Raw genomic sequence first — 24,956 nt, forward strand, 5'->3', positions numbered from 1 at the left:
TATTCTTCTAAATGATGTCTGAAACTTTGTATTGCACTTCTTGTGTTTATTACCTCTTTGTGATGAATCGCTTGTTGTAAGTCACTGTGGATGAAAGCATAATGCTAAATGGATAAATGTAAATGTAATCAATACCTAAATCATGCAGATTGCCTTATAATACTGGACAGCTTAACTAAGACATTCTTGCGAAACAAGACAGCCTTAAGCCGTTCGTCAGCAACAAGAAAAAAGCCTCAGTTTCCTCTTTTCTTTATGTTTCTTCTACTTCTTCATGCATAATGAATGGTTTTCCCAAAATTCAAGCTAGTATTGCTATTTGCGCTTTCAGAACAATATAGATAGTATTTAACATCAGGGGGTAGACATCCAATTATCTGTGCACACTATGTTCTGGTTCATAATAACAGGACTTGCTTCCGGCTGTGTATAATTATATTTGCAAAAGGTGCCCAATTCAACGGTAAGGTTTTGTGATTTCATAAAGGAGCCTCCTATATGACACACTCCCAGTTGAGCCCTACAGGCCCTTAAATACAACACTGAGCTCTTCAATCTGAATCAAAGCCACAACACTGGCCAGAGATCAACAGGATGAGGGAAATATCTACATGGCCCCAGAAAAGACAGTGAATGATGTTCTTGATAACAGAGGATTGCTGAACTTCCTCCCTAACCCCTGAAAACCAACACCTGTGTTGCTGCAGCTGTGATGTATGATATTAACACACACACTCGCATACTTACATAGTGTGCAGCGAAACACCTATTTCCAGGAATGAGGAAATTATACTCCCTGTGCTGTGATATATACCTGCCAATGCAAACCGCATCAGTGGAGAGTTTCTCAATGAGAAGCCGCTGTGGGAGTCAGGGGATCCCTCTGCGCTGATAACGGAAATTGCACGGATGATTTGGAATAGGCCAGAAGTGCGAATGTGACACGGCTTATGTGCTAGAAGGTAATATTTTTATTTAGGAACAAAGTGAAAAGATTTAGCAGTTTGTGGTTTAGGGAGCAGCGAGAGAGTAATTGAATCAGAAGAGGTAGGACATGGAAAGAACAAGGCTTTAAAATGCCATAAATCTGTCTTGCCATTTTTGCTTCGCTCCTCACTTAGGAAGGAAACAATGCACAGTCGTTCATTTCTGCTTTAGGCAGATACATAAACACAGTGTCTCAATGAAACACATTGTATGGTGTGGTGTTCCTGAGCTCAAACACATTAGTTCCACTAGACAGCTTTTTGCTCATTTTAACCAGCACCATTCTTATATCCCATTAAAAACCTCAGCAGGGGTGAGCCGAGGGAACCACACATCTCAAATCTGAGTGAGCTTTTAGAGAACTGAAGGAACACACGCAGACTCGTGAGCTCACCAGATGTCAGTGACAGAGAGAAGGACAGAGAGTTCAAGACAGACTGTGGCATCAATTGTATAAGTTCTTTACTCTTAACTGATAAAAGGGCATTGAGCAGGTGAGTGAAGATGGAGCAATAAACAGCAGTTAAAGAACTAAATATGAATTCAAAAGCCCAAGTTCCATGATTCTTGACCAAAAGCTGTAAGTTACAGAATAAAATAAATTTACCGAAAATAGGTAAAGATGTAAAGTGACCAACCACAGCTTGATTTCTTTTCACATGCAGTTTATATGTGTAGCTTTCTGAAATAAAAATAATAATAAAATAAAGTAGATATTTTTGATGTTATAAGGGAAATGGTTTTGTTTGCGGAAATTCCACATCAAAATCCTGGTCAACCTGGTTTTTATTTTCACACTAAAATGCAGGTGCTGTCACGGATCGTAGGAAGGATGACAGGGGTGAAAGTAGAAATAACACTTTCTTTAATGACACAAACAATACCGGACGATGAACTGAATGCAGACAGGAACTTAAATACACAGTGATGATGACTACAAATGACAGTCAGCTGTGAGGAAGGTGATCAGTGTCCATGGTTACAGATTGGTGGCGGGAAACACAGACAGGGAAACACAACTGATGAATGACAACAGAAAGTCCATGAACGGAACATAATGTGACAGGTGCACTCTTAAAAATAAAGGTTCCAAAAGGGGCGTTTAACAGTGATCCCAATCCCATAGATAGAAGAACCATTTGTTCCCTAAAGAACCTTTAAATTAACAGTTAAAAGAACAGAACACTTAAAAGAACCATTTATTTCTTAGTGTGAAGAACATTTGAATGATCTGAAGATCCATTTTCCACTATAAAGAAGCTTTTGTGCACTGGAAAGTTTGGATAAAGGTTCTTCAAGGAACCAATAAAAGAACCTTTATGTTTAAGAGTGTAAAATAAGGAATTTGTTTACAATTTATTTTAATGACTTTAAAAACATTTGTTTCAATAAAAGTAATTATATAAATACATTATTACAATAAAATAATAAATAACACTATTACAAAAATAAAAACATTAATATTCTGTAAAAAAAGATAAGAACAGATTATTTCACAGCCAGAAAACAAAAGCATATGCAGTTCTGCTTATGAACATCTGGGTTACTTGGTATAGGCTACTTAGTGCCCAGATACAAACCTCTATCATATACTGTATTTTGATGCCATTAACTTGGCAAACCTTGGCGAACTCATGGACTTGTTCTTCATAGTGCTCATAATAATGTTCCATCATTTACTGTGATGCTGCTATGATTCATCTTCTGACGTGATCACAAAGTGTTTGCACGTGTTTAATGGGAACTAATCAAGCATGCTAGCACACGAATGGGCAATGCAAAAAATAATACAAAACAAAGAATGAGACAGACTGAGAGATACGGAGAAGGACAAACAGCCATACAGCGTAAAGTGACAGGCTTGAAAAACGCAAGGCAGGTCAAAGGTCATACAAAGGGGAATAAAAGTTGCTTTTGATCTTGGTTCTTTGAAGTAATACTGCACAAATAGGGCCAATGTGATTTAGCAATGTATGCTATATGTAAAAACGTTACTTTCTGCCAGACAAGAAGCTTATTGGCAGTTATGCGGATGTCATAATGCAATCTTAACTTCATATTTCTGTCTTGGTATATTGACTTCTGTATTAGCACAGTGTTTTTGCAAAGTTTGGTGTTTGAATAGGTTTTTTGATCTCAAGCAAAAGATGTGTTTCTATGTGGGTATTTTAGGTTCTTCTGACTGAGTTTTTCTGAAGACACCCAAATGCAAGTCTCCCGAGTCTGACTATGAGTGCTTTGTATGAAAATCTTGTATTAAACTTAAGAATTAGCAGAACAACTAAACAACCTGTAAGCTAATCCAACAGGACCCTGGCTGTTAACAAACTCCTGACACTGAAACGCTGAAGCCACTAACCATCTAAATTCACAACCAAAAATGGAAGTCATCATCTATTTATCCTTTCATTGTAAAATGTTGAACTTGTTTCAAGCCACTAACTTGACAACTCCTATATGTCATCTTGTTGGCCAAGTCCGGGCCAATGTCGGAGCAGAATGACTCACTGTGCCAGATCAGTGTGTTTGCTTAGGAACCATTTCTGTTTAGTTTGTATTAGCTGTTTGCATGCTTGAAGTGCTTTGCTCCTCTCTTGTGTATGTTGGCAACTTCGCCTTGAGCACAGGAGGTCATGTCTCTAGAAGTCTGTCCAAGTGTCTCACTTTAGCAGCAGTCTTGATGGGCTACTCCTATCAAGATGAGGACATCCGTATAACTCCCTATATATATGATACAATTATTAAACAGGTATTTATACTTTGAAAGTAAAAAAAAAAGTTATACTAGAGGGGAAAATGTGGTTTGAATCACAGTTCTGGTTGTGTATGAACAACAACAAAAACTTGGGCATGGCCTAAAAACTGATTTAATATCCCTTAGATTAGAAGATCTTTGTAGAGTTCAAAGTGCCTATAAAAATCTTAGAAATAAATCATATTTTTAATTCAATTCATCTTTAATTCATACACTACCATTTAAAGTTTGGGGTCAGTATGATTCAGCTTTGCTTAACAAGAACAAACAACATATTATGCAAATAGAAAATGCACTGTAAAAAAATATTGTTGGTTTAACTTAAAAACTTACATGGTTGCATAAAATTTTTGAGTTAATTGAAATAAAACATTTGAGTTCATACAATGAAGGAGATTGGTTTAATAAATAGTAACTCAAATAAGTATGTAATCTGAACAACGTTAATTATCTAAGTTGATTTGACAAAAGAAAAATGTTGCGATAACAAATCATGAAAATATTTTTTTTTACAGTTGGGTTTTAAATTGAATAAAGCAAATAAATGCAGCCTTGGTGAGCATAATTTTTTTTTAAACATGAAAAAAAATTAACCCAAAAAAGATTACCTGAGCTTTGTCCCATTTGGATGTCTAATTATTTGCTGTCAACAAATTCAGTATGGCTAACCCAAAGTTATCTCACTAGATTACCGGGGAGAGGGGGGCTGGTTAGGAAAGAGGCACCCTGTAAATGGCTCTCTGTTTAAGGGAGGAAGCTCTAATAAGAGATGGAAAGGTGAAGGCCAGCTGAGATGGTTTATGACCATGACCTGCATAAATAAACACCTGACGCTTTAATCTACATCGCCTTCATTGACTCTCTGGATGTGCCTGAGCAGCCACTCAACACAACACTCACGTTCCCTTAAACTCCAGCAAAATGTCTTCATTTACATATACATGGAATTATGTATTAGCAGCGAGTGAAATCTGACCACAAGCTGTTGGGTAAACTGGAATCCGGTCCACCAGACCAGCACTATACCAGCTCTAACCAGCCTGGTTTATGCTGGATTTTTCAGCAGGGGAATCAGCTCTTTATATTAGCCATGACTACTCAAAATGAACGCTATAGTTCCAATATTCATTAACACAATCTTCTAACAGCATACGCCTGCACAAAACCTAATGGTTCACCCTGGATCATGAAAACATGACTTCCTTTGACAAAGAACTCTCTATGCAACCATGTGTATCGCACAACCATGAGCAGAAACATCACTTAAAGCCATTCCTTTCAGAGCAACTCTGCCAAACACTCATGTAACAATTTCTAGTCCTGTTAGATATGAAATTATAATTTTAGCCTCAGACAGAAGTGGCTCTCATTTGAGACAAGAGTTTGATTCTGCTCTGTGTCATGTACAGATGCCACTCGCCCACTCCGCCTCCATCATCTCCAGTCTTGTGTTCTGACTCTTATCATTCAAAAAACAATAAATATAATACCAATGTGCAAAAAAACAATACACCTTGCATTGACAAAGAGAGAGCTCATGATGATCATTGTAGGCGCACATTGGAGGGTGGAGGCCACAGTCTAAAGCGGTGAGATCACCTTTCTCTGTTCAAACTTGACAGAGAACCTCACAGTGCTGTAAAGGGTGCTGATGTGAGCGTACATTGTGGACGACTGAAAGACTGACCCTTTCCTAAGTCTCTGATTTGGACAGAAACATCCAGAAACAAGGGGGAAAAGGCAATATACCTGACTGTAATATAAGTTCTGCGAGATGCAGCTATGCCCCTTTCTAATTCCAGCAGTCACTTTAATTCTAGGAAAGGAATCTGTGCCATTTTGTGTAAAGTGTCTACGCACAAAAGTATTGTTTGGTGGACTCTTTAAAAAAAAAAAAAAAAAAAAAAAACACCCAATCATTTAAATTCAGAGGTCCTGTGAATTATTAAGTGGAAAAATTAACACTTTTGATAGTGTTGATCGGACACAGTAAAGTGCATAAACTTGAATTTATATAAATTACAAAAAAGGAGGATAAACAGCAATTTAAAGACAAAAACAAAGTTTAAAACGTATGTTGGTAATCTATCTACATTAAGTTTTCAATGGGAAAATCATTAGAAATTTAATGTTTGTATTCATTTACCTGAAAAAGTTTGATGTAAAGACGGAGTGACCAAGTAAAAGTAGCATAGGCCTACTTAAAGGGATAATTCCCCCAAAATTAAAAGTTTGTCATTACTTACCCTCAAGTTGTTCCAAACCTTGTATGAGTTTTTTTTTTTTTTTTTTCTTTTTTTTTGTTGAACACAAAAGAAGATATTTTAAAGAATGTTGTTAACCAGAGAGTTGACGGTAGCCGGTCCATTTTTTTTCTACTATGGAAGTCAATGGGTGCCGTAAACTGTCTGGTTAACAACATTCTTTAAAATATCTTCTTTTGTGTTCAGCAGAAGAAAGAAACTCATAGGTTTGGAACAACATGAGGGTGAGCCATTTTTGGACTATACTTTCAAAAACCTTCCTTGCATGAATCATGAATATTTAGGCTACTCCAATTGACTTGAAATTAAAAATGTAAAAATAGTTCATCCTTTTTTATGAGACTTTCCCCCTTTGTATATCCTATGAATAGTAATAGCAACCACATTTACAAAAAATATTCAAATTAATTTGGATTTTTGCATGCCCCCCTCTCTCCAATAATCTCAAGACAAAAAGGAGCTTGACGTCATTCTCCCACACAAAAATCTACATAGATGTGCACGCAAATTTAGAGGTGTCCTTTTGACTCGCAGACCCCCTGCTCGCGTGTTTACCACATCATGTACACGGACACAAGCCCCAGTGATGTGGGAACGGAACCGAATCACAATAAAGTCGCTGCTGCGCTATTGTGCGCTCAGTGGAACGAATCAGTGGAAAGCCCTTTTGAATTCTGGACAGACTCTTTGAATTGTCAAATAAAGATTTATTCAAATCCAAAGATTCATTAAGATCAAGTGCTGAACGCTTTCTCAACTTCACTTTCTCTGCTCCATCGTTGCAGAGCATGATGGTCCCTCCCCTATACGAAACTCTTTGTGAAAATCTTGTTGGGACTTTTTTTCCTCCCTTTCCCTTAAACGTCAAGTGTAATTCCTACCAAGGGTTTCGTCTCTGAGCTCTCCCTGTCTTGAAGGTGGAGCAGATATGAGAAGAAACGGACTATCCGCCAATCCAACCGAAACCCTCTGAGATGAAGTAACTTTTACACGCTTCCTGCTTAAATAACAAGCATCTGTTTGCGGATTGAACATCTCCATCAATCGAATGATAGCAGGTATGACGCTTCATTCATTAATTCATTCGTTCATTCATTAATTCATTCATACATTCATTCTCTTTAAAAAAAAAAAAACTTTTTGCATCATTCTAACCTGTGGAAATAATAAAGTGTCATCGTCGTGATCATTCTGAAGCATCTGTGTAGTTATATGGATTGCAAAGGTTCTGTGAAAAATGTAACTAGCCTATAATAAAAAGTTTTTTTTTTCTTCATGAGAGTTTAGGAAGTTCAGAAAGTTCAGAAAATGCTTTGAATACTTTGTTTAGGCCTACATAGCCTATATTAAAAGGTAAATCCTATTATAACGGTAAATCAGGAATGATTAATTAGTTGGGTACTTTGACCCCTAATTTAACTAAATTTACTTTTAAACCAACCCTTGCAACAACAAAAAAAGGGGAAAAAAAGGTCTCCTTTGGTGGAAGTGGTTAGCATAATTTTTATACAAGGGAAATGATTGACCCGCATTTAACTTCACATTGTTCGTGTAAATTATTAATGAATCCATGAATGAGAGAAAGACATGCACTTAAAGATCCGGCAACTTTGAATGAATCAATCAGTTTTAAACTTAATTTGAAAAGGGACCAATAGCGCCACCGTTTGGTTGATCAAGTTGGTTAATAAAGTTTACAAATGTGCAATATTGAGATTTTTGCCTTGTAATGGAAAATGGGTTGATGCTGACTTGGACGGGAAATGTTCTGCTTTTAAAGCCAGTTTTTAAAAAGCCCACTAATCTAAGCGTCTCTAGATGTAGCCTATTACAGAGAAAATGACGTTGGAAATGTCATGATATTTCAGCAGTGATGGAAGAATGTCAGATTACTGTAGCTCAATTTTATCACAAAAAAAAAACTGTTGATAGAGAGATCAGACCACGTGTCAGACCAAGTTTGCCTGAGTCTGTCGGTTTTGCCGACTTTATAAGGCCCGAGCTGTCTGCATATTTTACATCATAGACTTACTGGAATTTGTTTGGACCTCTGTAAGTGCTTCCCTTCTCACGGCAATCTCCAGTAGGCACACATCTGATTTGTCATTGCCTGAATCCATAACTTTCCTACCACACATACACGCGCACATATTTCCCCTCACACTTCCGATGAGGCTTCACAGTGTCTGTACAGATTGATTCTCATAGACAGCACGGCTGATGCAGATAATCCACACCGACGCCATGTCATAGTGGAGTGTAAGGTGGGAGGAGAGGGATTCCAGCTCTGCAGGGGAAAATTTACTGAACCAAGAATGGAGTAGCAATCAATATTGCAACCCACACTCCCCATCCCTAAACTGGCTACTGATTAGTTGCTGCAGTCTGTGTTCCTCTGTGTGTGTGTGTGTGTGTGTGTGTGTGTGTGTGTGTGTGTGTGTGTGTGTGTGTGTGTGTGTGTGTGTGTGTGTGTGTGTGTGTGTGTGTGTGTGATTTTTTTCTCTCTGTGAGTCATGCTCCACATACTTCCACCTTTGCTTTGTAATGCTTATGCTGGTAGAATTTTGAAACGTAGTAATGCTGATTGCTAACATATTGGTGAACTTCTAACATGCATCATAAAAAAATGATGGGTTGTTTCAACCCAACTTTGGGTCAAATATGGACAAACCCAGCTGTTGGGTTAAAACATTTTAGTACATTTTTAACCCAACATTTGGGTTTGTCCATAGTTGACCAAAAATTGGGTTAAAACAACCCAGCATTTTTAGTGCATTGTTCACCCCTTAAGATTAATTGCTTGTGTTTTTTTCATCTTCGGTTGCTCTGGTTAAGTATCATCTGCTTAATGAATTAATGCATTTCTGACTGGTAAATCGCAGCATTCAGAGGTCTCATATTGCTGAATAGTCACTGTTGTCCATGGCAAGGTTGTATGAGTCTGCGTATCCAGAAACCGGCATTATTTTCAAGCCTCTCTTGTATTACACACTCATCTCGTATTGCGATCTCTTCAAATGAATGCTACTGGCATCTAGTGTCTTAGTTATTGACTGTATATGAAACTGACCCCAGAATACTTTGTTTTAATAGTACTATATATTTAATAGTCATAATATCAGTCCAGTGTTAACCTTGTTGCAAAGCCATTTGTTTTGTCCAGTGTAATGGAATCCAAATCAGTTTCCCACCTTTTTATTTATTTGGTTAGTATTAAGATGGATAATGTGAAGTCAGCTGGTTATTATTGCACAATAACCACGTCACCTTGATCAGGACCTTTGCTGATGAAGATCCCATACTTATCTCTGCAAACGGGGGATCTCATTGACATGGAAAACCTGAAAATATCAGGATACTTGGATAAAATTGTGATTTACAGGCCTTAAAATATTATGGATATGTATACAATCTTTAAAAATTGTGTTATTATCTTATCTTATGTTATTATTATATTCATCTATATAATGTTGTTTTGTAAATCTTCAATGTAAATCTTTATCCTGCACCCACAAATGACTGGAAGAATCATGGAAGTGCATTGTTCCAAAGCTTTGGGAACCTTGTTATCCATTTAAAATCACTGCTTTGTTCCCAATATTTATGTGCCTGATTTATGTGGTGCGCAATAATTCATATGACTTGCATGAGTCAAGAGTCAAGCACCTTTTCATCGCTGCAAAGTGATGGTCTGGTGGAAAATAAAATGCTCTCAAATCTTAAACTTTATCAGTTAGAGATGTTACCAGATACATAAATGAATACAGAAGTAGGCTGCTGATCTGATTGCTTTGTGTATCTGTATGTGTGTGGGTGCACGTTTGTTTAGTTTATCATATTATTTTATACTCCTATTCATTGGTAACAGTACCAATTGCGGTACCATCCGCAGAACCCAAGTATATACTTATTACTGACATTTAGCAAGACAGTGGGAGACGTTTCCAAACCACTGACTCAAAGAGCTCTGACCCACAGGGTCAATATTCTTACAGTCCCCACCACAAACCTCCAGTCTCCAGTTTTCCTCCTATGGCAGATATTTTCTGTCAGCCAGTGCCATTTAAGGAATATTTTTTAAATGTGAGCATACTTGTGCGCTATTTTACTCATTTGTTTAGTCTCTAAAGCTAATGCAGCAAATTTGGCATTCGCTAATTATGTATTTAAACTAAACGTAATACATTTTTTGTTTTAAAAGCAGATTCCAATTTTTTGTTTTGGAATCTGTGGGAATACTATTGTTGACTTAACCGGATCATTAGGATTGGGTCTAATTCTAAATATCTGTGGAATGTGATGGTGGAGAATGAGGTGTACTGTATATACATACACTCAACATACTCTCAGGGGTTTTGAAATAGTGCATCAAAATCTTATTATTTGTCTCCCCCTAGTGGTCATGACTGTATTAATAAAATCATCTGTTCCCTATTTTAGTGCTTCAAGCCCTGCTCCTCCTGGAGGCCCCCTTAATATTATTTTTGGATGTCTGCCTTATCTGACACACATTTCAGGTCTTGGAGTCTCTACTTAAGAGCTGATAAAATAAATAAGATGTGCTAAATAATCAAGACATCCAGGAACAGGAAAGAGGTCCACTAATTTGTAGGACGGTCACAGATTTCAGATAGATTGATGTTTATCTTCTCTCCTGTTTTTCTCAGTTAGAAAAATGCTTTTGTTTTCCTGTATACAGAGAGTTACTGAACAATATTTGAGGTGATATTGATTCTCTTTTTCTTTTTGTGTCTGGTCTAGGGGTCTCTCTGCAATGGGCCCGGTACCCTTAATGCTCCTGCTTTCCATCTCACCTGTGCTGGCTGTGCTGGTATCTGCAGCAGTGGATGATCCCACAGGTGACGATGACTACACCTGGCCACAGAGGAAAGTACCATTGGTACAAGAAAAGCAAACGGTGCATCTGGGCAGTTCAGAGTTTTTGGCCAAGCCGCAGAGTGAGCTCCATGGGATATGTGGCATTGAGTGCCAGCGGGGTCTTCCAGAGCCCAGTCTGGATGATCTGGAGCAGCTACTGTCCTACGAGACCATGTACGACAACGGAACACGCACGCTCACCACCGTCACCGTGCAGGAGCTAAACGTGAGCGACGACTGGACGGCAGGCTCTCGGTTGCGCGCTCGCCGGAGACGAGAGGTCTACGGCACGGATACGAGGTTTACCATCGCTGACAAGCAGTACTCCATGAAGTATCCTTTCTCCACATCTGTTAAGATCTCCACAGGTTGTTCTGGAGTGCTGGTGTCCCCCAAACACGTCCTGACGGCCGCTCATTGCATCCACAACGGTACGGACTACCTAGACGGGGTACAGAAGCTCAGCGTCGGCGTGCTGAAAGAGCGTTCCCGCCGGAAGAAAGGCCGGAAAGGGAAAGGAAGGAAAGGCCAGAAGAAACACGAAGAAGAGGAGGAAGAAATCGACGAAAATGGAGAGATTGGAGAGAAGCATGAACGTAAGGGTAAGGGCAAAGGCAAAGGAAGGAGGAACCGTAGTCGCCGCAGCACCGTCTCTGAACAGCCCTCGTTCCGGTGGACGCGCGTGAAACAGATGCAGGTGCCGAAGGGTTGGTTTAAAGGTATCTCAGAGGACATTGTGGCCGATTATGACTACGCCATCCTGGAGCTTAAGAGGGCGCAGAAGACCAAGTACATGGATTTAGGCGTCATCCCCTCCGTCAAGAAGCTGCCCGCTGGACGTATCCATTTCTCGGGATTCGACGATGACCGACCGGGCAACCTGGTGTACCGCTTCTGCGCTGTATCCGAGGAGTCCAACGACCTGTTGTACCAGTATTGCGATGCCAAGCCCGGCTCCAGCGGCTCGGGTGTCTACATTCGCCTTAAAGAACCTGGCAAGAAGAAGTGGAAGCGGAAAATCATTGGCGTGTTCTCGGGTCACCAGTGGGTGGATGTTAACGGGGTGCAGCAGGATTACAATGTGGCCGTACGAATCACACCCCTGAAGTACGCACAGATCTGCCGCTGGGTCCATGGGGACTCTAACCAATGTCGGGGCACCTGAGAGACTCCATCAGTGGCCCGTCTGACTGCCTCGGTCCCGGCTCTCACCAACCCTTGTGCCTCCCATTTGTGCACTACACAAACTGCTGCATTCATCAACACTAGACTATAACAACCCTACCATTGAACTTTTCCAAGCTATTTTGATACCTTAATTTATTTTATTAGACAACTTTTGTTATGAATCAGTTAGAACGAATGTATTTCTAGATTCAGTTGTCCTAACGAGAACTAATTCTGTCCTAAACTGTTGTTTTGAATTAGAAAATGTACTTCAATCAGTGGTGTTTGCTATGGGAGGCATTTGTTTTGTCTGGTAATCTGTCTGGATACCTTGAAGTAGAAAGCTAGATCTGACTAGTTGACACAAGAAAAAAAAAAAACTTTTTTTTCTGAGAGAAGAAGCTTTGATGTTTGCTATTTTCCTTTTTTCTTTTTGAAGAACACATCTGAATATCAATATGCTGGTGCTCTTTGAAATTCTTTTTTCTTGTTATCATTGTTATTGTTATTATTAAATGGGACCCTGGATCACAAAACCAGTCACAAGACGAAACACAAAAACACAATATAGCCTATTTGTGGCAATAGCCAACATTGTATGGGTCAAAATTATCGATTTTTCTTTTATGCCAAAAATCATTAGGATATAAAGTAAAGATCATGTTATATGAATATATTTTGTAAATTTCCTACCGTAAATATATATAAAAACATTTTTTTCATCTTTAAAGGCGATTTTCTCAATGTTTCGTCCTATCCTAACAAACCATACATCAATGGAAAGCTTATTTATTGAGCTTTCAGATGATGTATAAATCTCAATTTTATAAATGTATCTAATGTATAAATTTCAAAATTGACTGGTTTTGTGGTGCAGGGTCACAAATGTTATGATTGTGTCCCTTTGACAGCATAAACTGTTACCTGTCTTCATGGGCTATCATTTTGTTTCTGCCTTTTGTATAACAATGCAAGCAGTTAGTTGAAGGTTTAAGCTTAATTTTCAGAGTCCCTTGTTGACTTTTGGTGCTAATTTAATTTTAAAATATAAAACATTTAAGGACCTGTCGAAGTAACAGCCTACTGTAGAACTGTATGTATGTATTTAATGTAAGCCTTGTATTATGAGTTACATGATCATGATGTTCTTTACAAAAACACAGGGTTATTTAAATTTAGATATGATTGATAATAAATAGCATTGTAATTATGATCAAGAGAAAAGCAATGCAGCTTCATAGGAAATATAAATCAAAAATCTTAATATAAAATTGATTTATCAAAATCGGATTGCATCAATTTTCATTTTGTACAACTTTTTCCTAAATCTTTTTTTATTAAGGACCAAATAAACTGAGATTTATAAGTATTGGTCTAAGAGGACAAAATAGTGTGTGTGTGTGAGTGTGTTAATTTTTTCCCACCAAGCTTATAATCTAACATCTAGTTTTTCCAAGTTATATATATATTATTTTAAATGGTGCATTATATAAAAACATATATTATTTTTGTTTCTATATATACCAGGAACATATATAACTTTTTTTATACATACATGAGCTCTGTGAAAAAAACAGACACGGGGGGACACAGGTGGGCAATTCTTCCCATCAGTTTATTGCATCTCAAAGGGCTTACATGCACTATGTAGGGGTGTCAAATATGAATCAATAAATCAAAATAAAATTTCTTTCAAGGGAACAGAGAATTGCAAAAGAGAGATCCACAGATCTTTCTTTGTAATTTCCATGAGAGATAACAGGGAAAGTGATACAGGGCTGTCAGTCAAACCTTTCTGTAACACTGTTTAACAGTGACCTCCTGAAAACTTTGACAAAGATCTAAGAGTCTATCACTGCTAATGAACCTACACCCTATGTTATCAGTTATTCTCTTATAAGAGATCTCCTCCACAGTCCATTTTGTTGTGCAAACTACAGTATCACCACTCACCAACAGAGGGAGCATGAATCAACCGTATAACGTATAACAAACAAAGGTCAGGGTTCATAATGTAGTACGAGAGGGTAAGACTGAGATAACCAAACATGTGAACGGGTTCTTATACAATTATACAAAATAACACTACATGTACCAGCTTCAGTTTGGATTTCATACAAGCACAAGTAACTATGAGACTCAAACACAGCATTCCACTGACTACAACTGTGAAATCTTGGGGGCTTTTTTTTTGTTTTGTTTTTTAGGAAACACCACCAGTTGAACAAGTTGCTGTACATATTTGTTATTTTAAGATACTGCAAAAGGCCTCTCTCAGAGATCATCTGAGATTCGTAGCACTGAGATTAAGTGGAATTAAAATCCAAATTTGCTGAGGTTATCCATAAAGATTAACCTCAGGGTTCTTGCGATATCCATAAAGAGTATGTAAACAGTGAACTGACAACGCATTGACTATTAAATTAAAACAAATCAAACTAAAGAATCAAAAAATATATATATGAAAAATAATATGAGTTAAAATACAAAAATTACATGTAATCACCAAGAGGTTACAGAGGAGCCCAGATATGCTATTAATTTATACATAACTCATGTATATTTATATTTCATATATTTATATTTTGTAAACAAACATGTCAGTCGATGATGGGAGATGACAACAGCATTTCTTTTAATCCGATTACCAGGTACACATCAATAAGTTGTCCACAGATAAAAATTTGAGCAGAGGAGAGACCTTTTCATCAATGAGGATAATATACACAGTACCGTCTGCAAACGATACATTGCACACTGCTCCAAAACTAACAGACAACAGAAAGCACTTGAACAACCTCTGACCCCAAAAGGGAAGTCCCAGAGGAACCAGAATTAAAGTTGAGGGGATCAACACACACACATCATTCATTTCAGACTTAAACACTGGAAAAAGTTGACATACATAAGAATCTTTTTTAATGTTTAATTTTCATTTGTGTGCATTTTTTTTTTTAGATAATTTTTTCTGTTTCGTTTAAAACAAAGATAACGTTGAGATTAGCACACCTTAATTTTTCTCTTTTTTCTACGATTCACTTCACAGTTTGTGCTACAACATGACACAGGAATGCTGGGTGGGGCCGAGTGGGCGGGGCTTGGGCTGGGAGGGGGCGGGGTCAGTGGATATCTAGCTGCAGGCTCCTCGGGCATCTGGAGGTGTAAACAGACAGCAGACCTCTCTCACTGGAGCTCAGTCTTTGAGAAAAACACATACTGCAAATAGAGCATGGAGAAAATGTCATGTTACTAAGTGAGGCACCAAAGCCTCATTTAAGAAGTCACTTGTAAGATAAGGATACCTGGAAAATTATAAGAAGTCCTTGATGTTGAAATCTGCAAGTGGGTCCTTGTTGGGAGGTTTTTTGGGGCTCTGAGCAGCTGGTCCTGGAGACAACTGAGGAAATAAAGGGTGCTTGAGGAAGAGTAATGGCTGATGAAAATTTAATTCATTCAGTTAGTCATTTCAAATGTAAATGTAATTGTCACAATTTTTGCTGTTTTTAATGTATTTTTGATCAGATTAATGCAGCCTTGGTGAGCACAAAAGACTTTTCAAAAACATAAAAAAATGTTGTTTTTGTCTTTTGATGAAAATATCTTTCAGTCAATGTCTTAGTCTATTATTCATTTTAGTTAGTAAAAATAATATGCAAAGTGCAAAATTAAACCAAATGTTCCAACAATTATATATGAATTTAAAAATTAATAAAACTAACATGCGAGTACTGTTCTTTGAAACCCTGATCTCCTAAAATAGCAATTGTCATGATGCACATTTTTCATCATTATCGTTGACGCGCTAAAAAAACCTTTGCTTACAAATATTTCTGACATTTCGTTGATGAGAAGAGTCACCATTAAATCAAAATGGACAATTCTTGTTGTTTTTTTAATGGAAAATTGCAGCATGTGCCCTTTTAATCTTTTATCAAAATAACGTCCTCTCCCTCTTCTCTTCTCTGATGACGTGTTTACTGGTGCAGGACAACATGTCACTAACATGAGCTCAAACCTCAATGACCCAATCAATTCCCGATGGACAAACTCAAGTGCCCCCTACATTTCGTTCTTTTTCGATAAGTTGTTTCACTCGCATATATAGGGAAGAAATGTCAACTGCAACTTCCATTTCATGTCGACTTTAACAATGTTTGCATGTGCATTTTTGTGTATGTTCTTTACTGGTGCTCCGGGTGTTCCTGTTGCTGCTGGCCCTGTAAATGGTGGTCTCATCATGGGCTGACCCATCATCACAGACTGGGGCATCATGGGAGCTCCTGATGCTGGGGGCTGAGTAAAAAAACGACAAGTAAAATAACCATCCATAAGTGCATACAGTAAGTGCAAAATACAAAGATTATTTTGAACATTTAAAAAAGTGGTTTCTCACCATGCCAAAGCCAGGCTGTGCTCCCATGGGTGGTGCCATTGCTCCAGGTGGGGCGGCAGCTCCTGTGGCTCCAGGGGCAGAGCCAGACTAAACACAATCGGAACAGAAATATGATAAGATATACAAGAAACATTTCAATGTGTTTAAGAAAGAAGCAGCACGCTACCATCTGAGCACCAGGTGTGCCCCAGCTACTCGGGGCGACCTGAGGGGTCCAGTTCGCTCCTCCTGTCAGTTTCTTCTCACTCCACTGGTTGTCCCTGTGCAAAACAAATAGCTGTCAGCCAACATAATGTGCAAATCATTCATAAACACAGCTCTAGGGCCACACAAAGTGAACATGATTAAATTGTGCTCCAATGGAGAGGGAATCAATCAAGTTGCCATAATAGTCCAAATGAATTGTCAATACGGGTCAGGTTGAGTAAATCATGCTCGTGAATTGACATTACGGATAAGTGACAAGATTAATAGGTGTTTCTGAAACAACATGGACATAGAGACTCGTTGCAACAGACACTGAACTTACTTCTTTTGGATTCCCACTCCCAGGTCTACAAGAGAGGAAGAAACAAGATAAGTTAGAGTCGGCATCATGGGGACAATGACCCCTACATAATCAGTCCATCATTGTTCCATACATACTTCCGACCAGATTGGCGAGTGAAGTGTCCAAGTCTCCTCCGATTGGTTTAATTGGTTGGGCAGCTGCTACGGGTGCCATTGTCGGTACCATTGCGGGCGCCATGGCCGGAGCCAATGCCGGCACAGCGGTGGGCACAATTCCGGGTATCAACGGCATGCTCGTTGCAGCCATGGGGGTCCCGCCTGTGCTCTGAGGGGTTATGGCTGGCATCAGAAGGTCTCCTAATCCGTCAAACACTGGCGTTGACAGAGAAGAGTCGGTTAATATAGCCAGTATGGATTGAGACTATTTTAGCCTAGAATTGATTTGGATATGCAACTTGTCAGCAATCCCATTTAATACCAAGGCAGATGTACTGTAACACACCAGGAGTAAAACAAAAGACATTCAAATAAAATATACACTACCGTTCAAAAGGTCAGTAAGATTTTTTTAATGTTTCATTAGTCTCTTATGCTCACCAAGAATGGATTTATTTGATAAAGAATACAGTAAAAGCAGTTATAATGTGAAATATTATTACACATTAAAATAACTGGTTTCTATTTTAATATGTATGGTAAAACTGAATTTTCAACATCATTACTCCAGTCTTCAGTGTCACATGATCCTTGAGAAATCAATTATAACGATGATTATGCTGATTTGGCACTCAAAAAACATGTTTTATTATTATCAATGTTGGAATCAGTTGTGCTGCTTAGCATTTGTATGGGGACCTTACATTGGAGGGGGGGGGGGGGGGGGGGGGGGGGTTCTTTGAAGAATAGAAAGTTAAAAAGAACAGCATTTATTTGGAACAGAGATATTTTGTATCAAAATGTATTTACTGTCACTTTTGGTTAATTTAATGTGTAATAAAAGTATGAATTTCTTAATTTAAAAAAAAAATCTGTCTGACCTCAAACCTTTGAACAAAAGTGCACATATATTTAAAAAACAAAAATAAATTGAGATCCACATATTTATCATATCATTCATGTGGTTTTCAAAAATTGCATCCAGGGGTGTTAACTACATGCATTGGGAAACCAAAAACTGGCAACACACATCAGCACATCTTTATAAACAGGATTTTCATTGCATTACAACGTGGTCGGACGCATCATGTCAGGCACCAAAGAAAATATCCTCACTGCAGAACTAATTGTACCAGATGAGGAGATGGGCAGAGATCAGACACCTCCCAGTCAATGACCCAAAACTTTAACCTTAAAGGTAAGGTTTTGGCTCTTCAAAAATGTTAAAGGTGCATCAAGTATTTTTTTATAGCTTATAATGACTTCCAGCTATTTTTGAATGTAAAGAAATTAAGAAATATCACTTTACAAATACTTAAAATGTACAACCTAAAAAAGTATGAAGAATTCACAACACATTTATAAAGTAGCTAATAGTATATGCTGAAATGATTATTTTAGTGCACCTTTTATGAAGAAGTATTCCGGTACAGTACTAACAACACTAAGGCAGGCAATTCATTCTAATGCAGTAATGCTCAAGAATATAGGCGAGCAGGGAAAAACTGCACAGAGTTCAAAGGGTAAAGGGTGTGCATGTGCAGTGGATGAACAAACAGCGCGAGAACATTCAAACCTCCCAATCCCTTTAGCGTGATCGGGTACAGCGTTACATGCCGCAAAGCCCTGAGTCCTCTCACCAACTCACCAATCGCACAGCAGGAGCAAGCAATGAGCCAGATCAGTGTGCAAGGAGAGAGTTATCAGAAACCAAGTGCAGAGAAAGAGAGAGAGAGACATGACAGAATAATGGGACAGGTGATAAAGTTGAGAAAAGCAGTATTATAGTAAGAGAGCAAGAACAGACAGAACACAAGAAGAAATGAAAAGGAGAAAAAGCACAGGGAGAATGCATTTTATAAGCACTGCCACATCCTCTCTGTATTATTCAAGAAGGTCAGCAGATACAGAAGTGCTCATGCAAGACGAAAGTGTGCTGAGAAGCAAGCAAGCTTGAAAAACGCCACGCTGTGTTCAAGAGAAAATAAAAACAGTTTTGGCAAAAAGGTAATTATCAATGTTTAATGTGAGAGTATAGTAATCTGTTCGAAACACCCGGGGAACATATATAATCTGATTTTTCACCTGACGTATCAAAGCCAGCAGACGCTGCTGCGGTGGCGAGTGTGCTGTCTGCCGCTGCTGGTGTGGAGGACACTGGCGAACTGCCGAAGGCGTCAAAAGCCGACTCCAGCAGGTCAGTTGGGGCTGAGACTGGCACTGCTGCTGGGGTTGGTGTAACCGTCGGGGTGACCGGTGAAATCAACCCTACAGACATCAACGGGTGAGACGCCAAATCCACAATGCACTTGTAGACTTTTTTAAAAAAGGTTTTGGAATTTGTTTTAGTTTTTTATATATATATACATACACACACACACACACATACACTGTGTATATATATATATGCATAAAGCAAAAAAAATATAATAAAAAAAAAAATATATATATATATATACACACTAATACAAATTCCAAAAGCACATAACAAAATGACTAAAGCATAATGTAAAACTAAACTGAAAATCTACAAATAAAGGCTAATTCAAAACATTAATAAAAACTATAGGCTATATATATAAATAAATAAAGCAAAATATATATATATATAAATATAAATAATAACAAAAATAAAATCTAACATTTTAAATAAAGCTTTTTATTGATATATTTAGCTTTATTTCAATTAGCAAAAAAAATATTTTTAAAAGTTTAGTTAACAATAACAACTTTTTTTATTATTATTATCCTAATTTAATACAAAATTTTAATACAAATTATATTATCAGCATAGCAATTTACGCTTAAAGTTTTACTGAAAAAGTAACATTAATTAATTAAACTAGAATTAGTTTATAGAAAAATATTGAATCTTAGCATTATATATATATATTATAATATATAATTATTATTATTACTATTATTGGATTAAATTATACATTTAACTAAAAAAAAGCAATGATAATAACTACTGTTATTATGATTGTAATTAAATGATTAATTACTATCATTTTTTTTTTTTTTTTTTTACTTAATTATTTATTAGGCATTAACTGCATAACATAAATAGAACAGCACGTTGGCATTGCTTGTTCTAGCTTCTCGGTTTCATCAATAATCAAAAATGAGAGTTTTCCCAATCAAGATTTGTGACCATACCTCCAAGCAGGTCACAGGATGGTGCTCCCGGAGCGGCGGACTGGGACTCTCCAGTAGTGTCTCCAAATGTGTCTGTTCCAGAGACAGACGTCCCACAGCGCAGCATGAAGGAGGAGAAGCATTAGTCAGCCTTAAAGCTGCATACACACTGAGAGAAGGGCAGATGGAGAGAGTGAGCCGAGATCATACAACAGGCCCACACAGAATCACACCGTAACAAACGCTGACACGTGGATGTGTATTCCCTGTATCTTTCCACACTTACAATGTATACGGCACAGCATGCAAATACACACCAAACAAACTTCTCTCTTCTTAACATCATCATCTGCTCACTTAACAGACACTGACCAAAGTACCCTTTATAACTGAAAAATTGGGTTATGAAACAGCTGGTGTATACTTACCAGTTCATAAATGTAAATGTCTATGCTATAATAAAATGAACTTGAACAAGCTCAGCACCAACATTGTGTAGTCAGATGTAAAAACCTGATCATAATTCTCTGGGTTACACTGCAGTGGAAGCCTTTGAATATGAACATCTCAATATTTAAGCACTTCCTCTGGTCTTCTAGGTGTTATTTATGAGAAAGTTTAGGGGACACACCAAGGAGATCCAGCACAGGTCCAGGCTCGGCTTTAGGAGGAGAGACAGGAGGAGCTGGAGCAGCTGGACCAGCACGTGCAGGAGCCACTGGAACAACAGCTGGAGCAACAAATGAGTCTATATGAGAAAGAGAGACACACCTTTGAAAATAATACTAGCAGCTTAAAGTGTTACTGTGAGGTAGAGTGAAAGTAGAAGTGCATTGAAGAACATTAACCAAATACATCATTAAATTAAAGGGATCTGTCATCATTTACTCACCCTCTTGTCATGTTAAACCTGCATGGCTTCCATTCTTTTGTGGAACATGCTAGGTTTAGCGAGACAAGCCTCAGACACTCACCAGACAAGAGATCACCAGTCACACTGGCCTCAGGCAAAGGTGAGGGCCCGCGTGACACAGCGGGAAGATCTTCCAGACCAAGCCAAAGCAGAAAGAGGAAGTGGAGGATGAAATGTAAGAGAAGAGAAATCAATAAGGAGCAGAGGCACGCAAATAACACAGAGTCGTGCTTTTGAGGGTGCAAACATGCACAAGTCCACGTTCCACTATGAGGACAAACCAAGACGGAGTGGGCAAAAAAACAGATGGGAAAGAAGAAAGGTGAGACTAGACGAGACGTTCAATAGAAGTATGGGAAGCAACTCCTGTACCTGCACCAAATAGGTCTACGCTAGGAGTGGTTGCTTTGGGCTCCGCGGAGGAGCTTTGCTCAGGCATAGAATCAAACATATCTATAAACAAGGACACACATTTGCATTACGCTTCTAGTCAGTGCATAACATGACAGCTTCAAAAGAGAGAGAGAGAGAGAGAGAGAGAGAGAGAGAGAGAGAGAGAGAGAGAGAGAGAGAGAGATTTAGACGAGAAAACATTTTGCTTTGCTTGCTTTTTCCATAATCACTTTGAACAAGTAGCACAAAAGACAATTTAATCAAGTCTGCAAATGTCAATGCAAACTGCAGCATTCAGATTATGGTCAAAAAGCCAGAAAATGATTGCAGGACAAATGTGGTCACTGCAAATCCTGGATTTTGACAGATTGCAGTGCGATTTTAGAGGCCAAATGTGAATCAGTGACATTGACCACCCCTCTTGATGTACATTTTTATATATATATATATATATTATATACACATTTTTTATACAGACATTTTATACACATCAATTGATATTTACAACTACATCAATAGTATAATCTTTTTGAAATATTTACACAACTGTCCAAAGGTTTGGGTTCGGCAAGATTTTTAAATGTTTATGCTCACCAAGGCTGCATTTATTTGATCAAAAATAGTAAAAACAGAAATATTATGAAGTATTTTTACAATTTAAAATAACTGCTTTATATTTTAAAATGTAATTTATAGCTGTGATGGCAAAGCTAAATTTTCAGCATCATTACTAGTCTTCAGTGTCACATGATCCTTCAGAAATCATTCTAATAAGATGATTTTGTGTTCAAGAAACATTTTCTAATTATTATAAATGTAAAAAAAAGTTGTGCTGCTTAATATTTTTGTAGAAACCGTGATTGATCTTTTTGTATTCTTTGATATAAAGTTCAACAGAACCGCATTTATTTGAAATAGAAATCTTTTGTAACATTATAAATGTCTTTATTGCGACTTTTGATCAATTAAATGCATCTTTGCTGAATAATAGTAATAAGAGAAGTGTATGTTTATATTTATATTCCAAACTATTGTTTATTCCTCAGAACTGAAAAGGTGGTTAAGGTCATGATTCACAAACCAGAATGACCAAAAAATAAAACCGAAGTCTAAATGAGAGAAATCAAACAAAGAGAATCTTAATAATGTTGGGGAACTAGCGTAGCAAGTTAATATTGTCATAATGCAGAGTAAAGCAAGACAGAGGCAGAACCACAGCAGAAATATTACCACTAAACAGGTCTAGTGTTGGCGGAGGCACGGGCTCAGGTGTAGCAGATGTGGTGGTGGTGGTGGCAGTAGCGGGTGGAGGAGAGGGGACAGCAGGGGCCGCTGTTGGTGAGATGCTCGGCTCGGCGCTGGTAGGGGACGCTGCGGCAGCGATACTCTCTACTGGCTTCATGGCAAAGAGATCCAGCTCTGGGGCAACACTTGAGCTCCCCTCGGATGTGGCCCAGGGGTCTTTATTAGGGAGGGGTGGGGGGTGAAAATGGAGTGGGGAAGGTTTGTTACATAACAAACACTGCAAATGAAAAAGAAACACACTGAAAGCTCATAACTTCAGCAGCACTGAAGTCACGGAGAGAGAGGAGATGGATTTTACCTTAAAAAGCACACTTTAAGACACCATTAACCTTAGTACTGCAACCACCAGACTCATTAAAAAGTAGTTAAAAACTGTTTTGGTTCACGTTTGTTTTCTTGTCTTTTTTTTTGTAGTTTTCTTAGTCAAGGGCTGTGTCCGAAATCGCTACTTATACCCTTAAATAGGGCACTATTTGAGTGGACAACCATTTGTAGTGGTGTCTGAAACTATAGTGGACATTATCAAGTGCACTCATTCAATCATATAATGCACCACAATAACGAGTGTACAACCGATGTACACTCAACGGCTTTAGAATACCCATAATGTACTGTGATGGTCGCGCCGAATTAATTCCCGCGTCTGACCAGAAGATGCTGCCGTCCATCCATTTTCCAAACAGCTGGTACACTGTACAGCGTAATATCATACAGGTATAACCTTTTTAATTGATGATTAAATTTAATTAGGGTTTATACATGCTAGTTTCCCTGACAGTGTTCAAGATAAATCTTTTCATTACTACTGGAGCTGCCAGTTTGCTAAGTTTCAAATGATTATTAAACAGAAAGCACAAACTATGCAAAAGCAGCACTCTCAGGATCCAAATTACCTCACTTGTTTTCATTCACTCCTTCAAGTGGACTAAATTAGTAGAGTAATGTGTAATGTAGGGAATAGTGAATGGGGGAATGGCTTTGTCATGTGATTCCCTTGCTCCCCATGTGATTCTGCCATGTGTCATGTTCTGATTGGTTGTTTTGATCATGTGTTTCTTTGTGTTTTTGTGCTTGAACTTTATGTTCTAGCCAAGTCTCTAGTCTAGTTCATGTCATGGTTTTCTTCGGTTTGATTTGTATTCCGTTTCAATGAACTGCATATGGGTTCGCATTCAACTCGCCTTCAGTAGACTTATGTAACAAAAACACAATAAACAATGTTATGGTTTAATCTGTTTTGTATAATTATACATATTTGAGGTGGTCAAAAACAAGGAAGTAATGTCTGAATGTCAAAAGTTGCAGATTTTTAAGGTCCTAGCAGAGCCAAGTTATTTATTACTTATTTGATAGTTCACTTCAGACATTCTACTAACTATAAGTAACTTTGCAACTACATGTCAACTACCAGTCATTAGAGTATTAGTAGACTCCCTGCTTAATATCGGCTAACACATTGTTTTGATGGTCCTCCAACAGAGAACAGACATTCTACTGAATATAAGTAACTTTGCATGTACATGTCAACTTATTAAGTTACCTAACGGTCTACTAATACTCTAATGATAATTAGTTGACATGTAGTTGCAAAGTAGAAGAATGTCTAAAGTGGACTATCGAAATAAAGTGTAATCCTAAATTACAATAAAAGCTAATATAAAGTTAGGTAAATATAGAGTAACTCTGTTCATGTTCTATGACACCACAGCTGCATTATGTAAATACAACCACTAAGCTTTTGCTCTTCAAACTTCATGAAATTAAAAGTTTAGGTTGTTCAAATGAATCACTGATACTGAAAATATAAGCTGGAAGGGAAATTATTAGTAAAGGTAACATAGCACTCAAAAATGTTAAGCCTTTTTTATTTGTATTTTTAAGATTTAAGCATTCCAATTAATAGTAAAATTCCATCAAATTTAATTTTAATAATCCTTATGTAAAAATATGTAAGGATTATTCAATTCAATTTGATGGAATTTTACTATTTTACTATTAATTAAAATGCGTAAATCGTGAAAAATGTCTTAATTTTTTTGAGCCTTTCTCCAGAAAGTTGAGGCAAAAATAGTTTTCAATCATCATCTTAAGGATTTT

The 24,956-nt window shown here is 37.7% G+C and overlaps 2 protein-coding genes across 2 annotated transcripts in view; one reads left to right on the top strand and one right to left on the bottom strand.

Moving 5' to 3' along the window:
- The first annotated feature begins 6,865 nt into the window (after positions 1–6,865).
- On the top strand, positions 6,866–13,435 carry prss35 (serine protease 35). The gene is made up of 2 exons (XM_079626594.1): positions 6,866–7,064; positions 10,768–13,435. Exon 2 carries the CDS (start codon positions 10,781–10,783, stop codon positions 12,047–12,049), a length of 1,269 nt encoding a protein of 422 aa, XP_079482720.1. The 5' UTR covers positions 6,866–7,064; positions 10,768–10,780; the 3' UTR covers positions 12,050–13,435.
- A 212-nt stretch (positions 13,436–13,647) lies between these two features.
- Positions 13,648–24,956, bottom strand: part of snap91a (synaptosome associated protein 91a) — a 46,077-nt gene continuing 34,768 nt past the window's right edge. Inside the window, exons 16-28 of the mRNA XM_079624870.1 lie at positions 22,785–23,015; positions 21,534–21,614; positions 21,223–21,291; positions 20,880–20,996; positions 20,270–20,341; positions 19,196–19,378; positions 17,090–17,326; positions 16,974–16,998; positions 16,611–16,704; positions 16,445–16,531; positions 16,237–16,344; positions 15,354–15,448; positions 13,648–15,267 (exon numbers count right to left, since the gene is read on the bottom strand). Of these exons, the coding sequence (XP_079480996.1) occupies positions 15,362–15,448; positions 16,237–16,344; positions 16,445–16,531; positions 16,611–16,704; positions 16,974–16,998; positions 17,090–17,326; positions 19,196–19,378; positions 20,270–20,341; positions 20,880–20,996; positions 21,223–21,291; positions 21,534–21,614; positions 22,785–23,015 (1,391 nt within the window). The 3' untranslated portion in view covers positions 13,648–15,267; positions 15,354–15,361. The remainder of the gene's footprint in view (positions 15,268–15,353; positions 15,449–16,236; positions 16,345–16,444; positions 16,532–16,610; positions 16,705–16,973; positions 16,999–17,089; positions 17,327–19,195; positions 19,379–20,269; positions 20,342–20,879; positions 20,997–21,222; positions 21,292–21,533; positions 21,615–22,784; positions 23,016–24,956) is intronic.

Source organism: Phoxinus phoxinus (assembly GCF_949152265.1).
Source record: "Phoxinus phoxinus genome assembly, chromosome: 10".
Classification (NCBI taxonomy): domain Eukaryota; kingdom Metazoa; phylum Chordata; class Actinopteri; order Cypriniformes; family Leuciscidae; genus Phoxinus; species Phoxinus phoxinus.